This window comes from Sceloporus undulatus, chromosome 4 (assembly GCF_019175285.1).
Source record: "Sceloporus undulatus isolate JIND9_A2432 ecotype Alabama chromosome 4, SceUnd_v1.1, whole genome shotgun sequence".
NCBI lineage: Eukaryota > Metazoa > Chordata > Lepidosauria > Squamata > Phrynosomatidae > Sceloporus > Sceloporus undulatus.
Genome location: NC_056525.1, coordinates 144,333,374 through 144,340,558, shown reverse-complemented (window position 1 = coordinate 144,340,558; position 7,185 = coordinate 144,333,374). Strand labels below are relative to the sequence as shown.

At 39.8% G+C, this 7,185-nt stretch overlaps 1 protein-coding gene across 1 annotated transcript in view; it reads left to right on the top strand.

Annotated features, from left to right (window-relative positions):
- Positions 1-7,185, top strand: part of GABBR2 (gamma-aminobutyric acid type B receptor subunit 2) — a 356,015-nt gene that overhangs the window by 332,674 nt on the left and 16,156 nt on the right. Inside the window, 3 exon segments of the mRNA XM_042464922.1 lie at positions 1-111; positions 3,788-4,012; positions 5,659-5,838. Coding sequence (XP_042320856.1) covers positions 1-111; positions 3,788-4,012; positions 5,659-5,838 — 516 coding nt within the window.

Here is a 7,185-nt window from a genome sequence, read left to right as displayed (position 1 = left end):
CCTGACCCTGCAGGCCGAGATATTTCTATTCTTCCCATTTTGGAGCACTGTGAAAACTCCCATATGACCATTTGGCTTGGCATTGTTTATGCCTACAAAGGCCTACTCATGGTAAGTAATGGTAAGTGTAGCTCAGAGTCAGTGTGGTGTAATGATGAGAGTGTTGGGCTAGGATTAGGAAGAGCTGGGCTCAAATCCCCACTCAGCCTAAACTCCCACTCAGGCATGAACCTCATAGATCTCTTTGTGTTAGTTGCTGTCTCTAACAGAATTGTTAGAATAAAATTAGGATGTATGAGGCAGAACCATGTACAGAACTTTCCCCAGTAATTGGCAAACAGGATGGCTGTCCCTTTAAAAATGAATACTAACAATATACCATCTGCTAAATGCCTTTGGCCAGCTGTCCAGTTATTGCATCTAAAATGGCCTGTAGGGTGGTCTGAGCAAACATATGCTGTACTGAATCTAGCTAGTGTAAAAAAACACCACTTGATAGATATCTCAAATAAAGCCAACCTAACAGAGCTAGCCCAATATATTTTAAATACTTTAAAAATTCTTTTATAAATGAGGCCTCCTGCCTGAGCTACTATAGAAAACAAGTTTCACTCCCTTGATTATCTCCCTATTCCCTTTTTCCTCCACAAGTCACAGCTGACAAGTTACAGCAGAGGTGGACAGCCCACCAACTGGTTTTCTCCAGAGCTTGGAAAAGTCACCTTTTAGGGCCCAAACTCCCTGAACTTCCCATGCCACAGGGCTAGTGCCTATACAGGCAAAGAAATTCTGGGAGCTGTAGTCCAAACAAGCATCTTTTTTCAAACTTTGGGATACTGTTTCCATACTGATACAGATACTGATGTATCTGCCCCATGCTTACACCCTAAAAGTATATTTTATAGACCTCAGAAAAATACTATCTCCTGATCAGGAGTCTACCTCAGGTTGTCAATGAGATTTTATATTGCATTAACTGTTTTTAGATAGCATATGGTTTATATTGTGATTTTAAATAATTGTTATTAGAATTATTATTGATTGCATAATTTGACTGTAATCCCGCTTCAATCCGTTGGGAGAGGAGGGACAATATAAATTATTATTATTGTTGTTGTTGTTGTTGTTGTTGTTGTTGTTATTATTATTATTATTATTATTATTATTATCTACAGCTACACACACACACCAACTGAGATCCTGCATCATCAGACGTAACCACATGGTCAAAGCTCTGCTGCCATAGCTACATTTAACAGTGCCCCCTCCCTGCGAAACAACTAGCCTTTCAGCCAAGCAGCACCCCAACCAAAGAGTTTCCAAGGTGCTGCAGAGTGGGGCACTGGGCAATGATGTCTGCAGCACTCTACCAGTCATGGCTGACATCAAGAGAAGCAGCTGAGACCCTGAAAGCTCTCTCCAACTGCCTGTTCACAATATGGCCTGCAACTGAGAGAGTGCTGAAGATGTCATTCCCCAGAGCCCCAATCTGCTACACTTTGGAAACCTTTCAGAAGGGGGTGCTGCCTGGCTGAAAAGGTACAGGTTTTCTTCCTGAGGGGTGGCGGCATTGTCAGATGTAGCTATGACCACAGAGCTCTGTCATTGTAGTTACGTCTGATCATGCAGGATTATTATTATTATTATTATTACAGGATTATTATTATTAAGCTTTATTTATATAGCACTGTAAATTTCTACAGCGCTGTACATACAATCAATTAAAATAGATACAATAAACCGGCCTATAGTGTACATTCTAGAAAAAAATTAAATGTAATACATATTAGTACATGTTAACATTCAATAAAATAAGGCAGACAACAAATTAAAATAATAAGGATCTCAGCTGGTGTGTGTGTGTGTACTTGCTGTGTACTATTTTGGAAGTTGTAGATATTATTAGGAACAGGCTAGAAAGGTAGGGTTTGAAGATTATATTTGGTTGTTAACTGCAAACAAGAATCCCAAAAGTTACAAGGTCATACATCTAGCTAATGATCTCATAACTATAAAACAGGAGGCTAGCCATTCTTATTCAATTAAAACTTCATTAGGCACAATCTAACCAATATATAATTTTAAACCCCATTGATTTCAAAGGGAAATTTAAGTCCCATTGATTTCAGTGGGGGAGTTAAAAGTACTGTATGGAATTGGTGGAAATTAAATGTATTTATCTTTGTCTGGCTAATGTCCCTTTTTGTTTTTTGTTTTGTTTTTTTCTTTTTTTTTTGCTTTTGCCAACATATGAAGGGGTGCTGAAATGTTCTCAGCTCAACCAAGAATGGAATGACCTAGAGCTATGAAACGTACATGGTATTATTTCACATATTCACCCTGAGGTTGGATGCACTTGGCACATTGTTTCTCATGTTTCTTTAACCCTCCCCCCCCCCCAAAAAAATCTGATGTCTGGTCACTGAAGTATTGCTCTGTTGCTGGAAACATTTGAAATTTTCCTTCCTTTCAAACTCTTGTTTAAGGGTTCGAAGCAGGAAATACAGTGGTCCCTTTGTATACACGGGGGCTCCATTCCGGACCCCCTGCATATGCAGAAAAACGCAGGCCCTCAAGTCCTATTGATTCCAGTGGTGGCCTGCTCCTGCGTGTAGTTCCATGTGCGAGTGTCATTTTGTCCCCCTGAGCTTACTGTCTGCATGAGCTCAAGCCTGTGTATGGCAAGCCCATATAAGGTGTAGGCATACCTGTAGTCAGATGGAGCCACATCTGGAGGGGGGGGATGATCTCTGCCCTCAAACCCCAGATTATTCAAAACATCCATCATCTTGCCAGCCCTTTGAGCAGGTTCGTTGTCCTACAAAAAGAGAATGCCCTTCTGTAGCTTCCTTTGCTGTTTTTCTGTCATTGACTCCTTTAATCAGCTCAGCAAGTTAGAGTAGTATTCTACATTAACTGTTTGGTCCTTTGGGATGCCTTTCTTATCCCCCATGATCTTTCCTGCTGACGTTTCCCTCTTGAATTTTTTCAATTGTGGAGAACCTGAGTGTTGCCATTGCAAGGACTGTTGTTTGGTCTCCAGATTATAGTGATGTAACCAAGTTTCATTATCAGCAGTGAGTCATTCCAAAACATTATCACTAGATTGCCCAAAATGCTGCAAAATCAGCTTGGATGTATCCACTGGATTTTGCTTCTGGTCAGCATTCAGACATTTTAACACCCAAATGGCTGACAGCTTCTGCATAGCCAACTACTCATGAATTAGAACCCCAATGTGTTTCTAGTATATTTCTATTGTTGTTTTAACTGATATTCACCAATCTGCCAAAATCAGGTCATGAACATGCTCAACAAATTCAGGAGCTGACACTGTGAAAGTTCTCTCACACTTTGCTGCATCTTTGGCCTCAGAATCATCATACTGAAAGTTGGCAGACCATGTCTTTACAGTTGAGTATGAGGGGCACTTGTCATTCAGTGTTTGCATCATGGACTTCCTCTGGAGTGTTCTTCTGCAAGAAAAGGAACTTCATGATGGCCCAGAGTTTAGCACTTGAAAATTCCACACTTTTTGTTGATATTGTCCAATCAATGATTTGAAAAAAACTCAGTAGAACAATAATCTTTCAAGCTGGTACTTTTTCATGCTACAGTGACAAAATTACACTCAGATTTTGGGAACCCGAGAACTTGTCAGCACTCCCTCATATAACTGAATAAGGCATAAGCTGCTATAAACAGGGCATTTTGATGTCTAATGCTTAAAAATCTAACTTGGCTTACTGTGTTACAATAATTACTTTATTTTATTTTCCCATTTCAGCTGTTTGGTTGCTTTTTGGCTTGGGAAACGCGAAATGTGAGCATTCCAGCTCTGAACGATAGTAAATACATTGGCATGAGTGTTTATAATGTAGGCATCATGTGCATCATTGGAGCTGCTGTTTCCTTTCTCACACGAGACCAGCCCAACGTACAGTTCTGCATTGTGGCACTCGTCATTATATTCTGTAGCACAATCACACTCTGCTTAGTCTTTGTACCTAAGGTAAGCATATTCATTTGCAATGGATCTTATTATTTGCATTTCATTTCTGTAGAACAATTAAGCTTACTTCTGCAAGAACCCACTGGCAAATTCTTCTGCAAAAGTCTCACTGAAATGGGTAGGAACCTCAGAAAAATATGGTTGGGATTGTATTCCTGGGACTAAAATCCAGTGTTAGTCCTATTTAGAATATTGAAATCAATAGGTTTTAAATTAGTTCAGTGAGTCTACTGTAGTTACAGCTAATAGCTGCTTTTTAGACCATGCTTCATAATGTGTAAGAATAAGTTGAGAGCCAGTTTGGCGTAATTACTAGAGTGTTGGACTAAGACTGGAAAGACTTGGGCCCAAATCCCTTCTCAGTAATGCATGCTGCAGGGTGATCTTGAACTAGTCACAATGCAACCTCTATCACAAGTATGTTTTGAGCATAAAATATTTTTGTGTGTGAGAGGGAAGCATGTATGAGCTCCCTAAAGAAAAGGCACAATATAAAATATATGTGGTGGGAATTTATACATTTTTATCTGTAAGTTATCCTCAAGGATAGTTCCCCTGACTATCTTGAATTGACAAGGAATTAGTTTTCACTGGGCCCGAACAGATGGGCCAAAGTAAAGCTGCTTCAGGTAACTTTAGAGATATGCTGTTTAAATGACACATGCATCTTAAGAGGCCAGAAGCTGTGCCAAAGCTGCACTTAGGACTGGAGTGTGGGTTTGACACAGCTTCTGGCTTCTTAGGACACATGCATCATTTAAACAGCACACTTCCAAAGAGACCCAAAGCAGCTTTATTTTGGCCTGTCTCTTCGGGTCCACTGTGACTATAAAACTGTATCGAGGCAGTACAAATTCATAGTGGAAGTGAGGAACCAATAACTGGCAGGTTCTCTTTAAAAAGAATCCTACTGCATAGAAAACTAGATGTCAGATAAATATTTCTAGCCTGTTATTATCCCTAACTTGCTTGTTTTTTGATGTGGAGGGTTCTTATTTCCATAGAGGACCAATCAGTCATGTAAATCTCCACCTACAATCTTCAGTGATGCAGCTCAGGAAGACATAGAGTTCTGGATATATGCCCAGTCATGACTTCCTATAAAGTCCATCCACTTGTGGGTTGAAATCTTAATTGATGTTGCAGTGTGAAGTGTTTTTCCAGCATTGCCCCAGTAATGTCAGAAGTCTGTTATCACATTAGAGGAGGCCGTGATTGGAGGTGTCACCCTGATATGGGAATGAGACATATCACCAGCTCCTTGCGCCTGATCTCATGCTTCTGGTGCAAAGGGATCTTGTAGCACCTTTGAGACTAGCAGTTAGTCTCAAAGGTAATATAAGATCTCTTTGTATGCTGATTGTCCAGATTAACATGATTATGTCTTTCAATTTATGCTTCTCATATTAGCCAAGTTACAAGTTAAAAAGTCTGTGCTAACTGGGAGGAGAAGAACAAATGGTAAGTAATTTTAGCTCATGCATATATAAAAACTGGTTAGCTATTGCTTGAGACTTTGCCTCAAAATCTGGCATTTCACACTGAACCTCATGTTCTATAATTGTTTGAATTTTTTTTTTGGCAGAGAGCACAAAAGCAAATTGAAATAACCTTCAGATTTTTCTCTCTGCTTTCAAAATTTTCAGTTAATCACTCTGAGAACAAATCCAGATGCTGCCACTCGGAACAGAGGGCTCCACACTCACAATCAGAAGAAAGATGACTCAAAAACATCGACATCTGTCACCAGTGTCAACCAGGCCAGCACATCTAGGTTAGAAGGACTACAATCAGAAAACCACCAGCTGAGAATGAAAATAACAGAGGTATTACTAACAGCATGCCCTGTGCACATTGTCTGCTTTCACAGTTTATACAGCCTTAAAACCCAGGCTCCAAGCAAATGTGACATGGGAGATCCATGATTGGATTTCCTGAAGTTTAACTTAAAAGCAGCTTGGAGCAATGGTGATGAGTAGAGAGAGCCTGGAAAACTACTTGACGAACGTGATTAAGTATGTGCCTTATGACGCCATAAACGGTTGCTAGTAGTGCTGCCTTTCATTTAATTTGATTGGATAACCTGTTCGATTGTGTGCTCCCCCTCCTGCCATTCCTTTTAAATACCTTGTGTAGACAGAGAAGTCTCTTAAAAAGTAAGAAAATGGCCTAAAATTTAGTGGGGCTGGGGAGAATTCTTTCAAGATGCTTCACAAAAGCAAGAGGAAAAACAGGAGAAAGTAACACATGAACAGTCCTCAGTACACACACACAAAAATCATTATGTTATTTTGTCATACCTTTATTACCCCCAAAGTAAAGTGTTACAGGTAATGATGTTACATGTAGCACGGTTTTTAGAAACTCTGTAAAATTTAGGGATTTCGTCTTTCTAAATTGTCTGTCTAAAATGCTTCTAGCCTCAACAAGGGAGTCAAATGTTGGCTGGTATCCTATGGTGGCCTATGCAGGCATAATTCAGTCTAACACCTGTGTATGTCTCTTCCATCTGCACTGCAGAAATAATCCAGGTTGACACCACTTTAACTTCCATGGCTCAGTGCTGTGGAATTCTGGGAATTATGGTTTTGGGCGACACTTGGCTTTTTCTGTCAGAAAGCTCTGGTGCCATAACAAACTACTTAACAAACGGTCAACTGAAATGTAGTTCCTTATGCAGGACTCAATATTATGTTGGACCATGCAGGATTGTGGACGAAATATATTTGCAGCTTCACAGCACTTTTTTGTTAAAATTGATTTCATTATACTTGCACCCAGTTTTAATATTAATAATTCATTTATATCCTGCCTTTTTCCCCCCAACACTGGGACTCAAGATACTAAAACAGATATAAAATAAAACGCTTACAGACCATCAGTAAAATGTATATAAAAGTCATCTTAAAGTACAATTAAACAAGACGTAGATTCAAACCATTTAAAAAACCTATTAAAAGCAAGTTAACAGTCTGTAAAACAGCACAAAGTTAGATGCACATAGTAGTCACTGGCAGAAGGAGAGCAAGGTGGCAGCCGTCCCAGCATCTCTAGGGAGATAGAAGATGAGAGCATCATGCAAGACCTTCTCCCTTGTTCTCACTAAACATGTCTGGGAAGGCAGTGGAGCTGAGAGAAGGGCCTCTCCTAAAGATCTTAGACATGGGCAGATT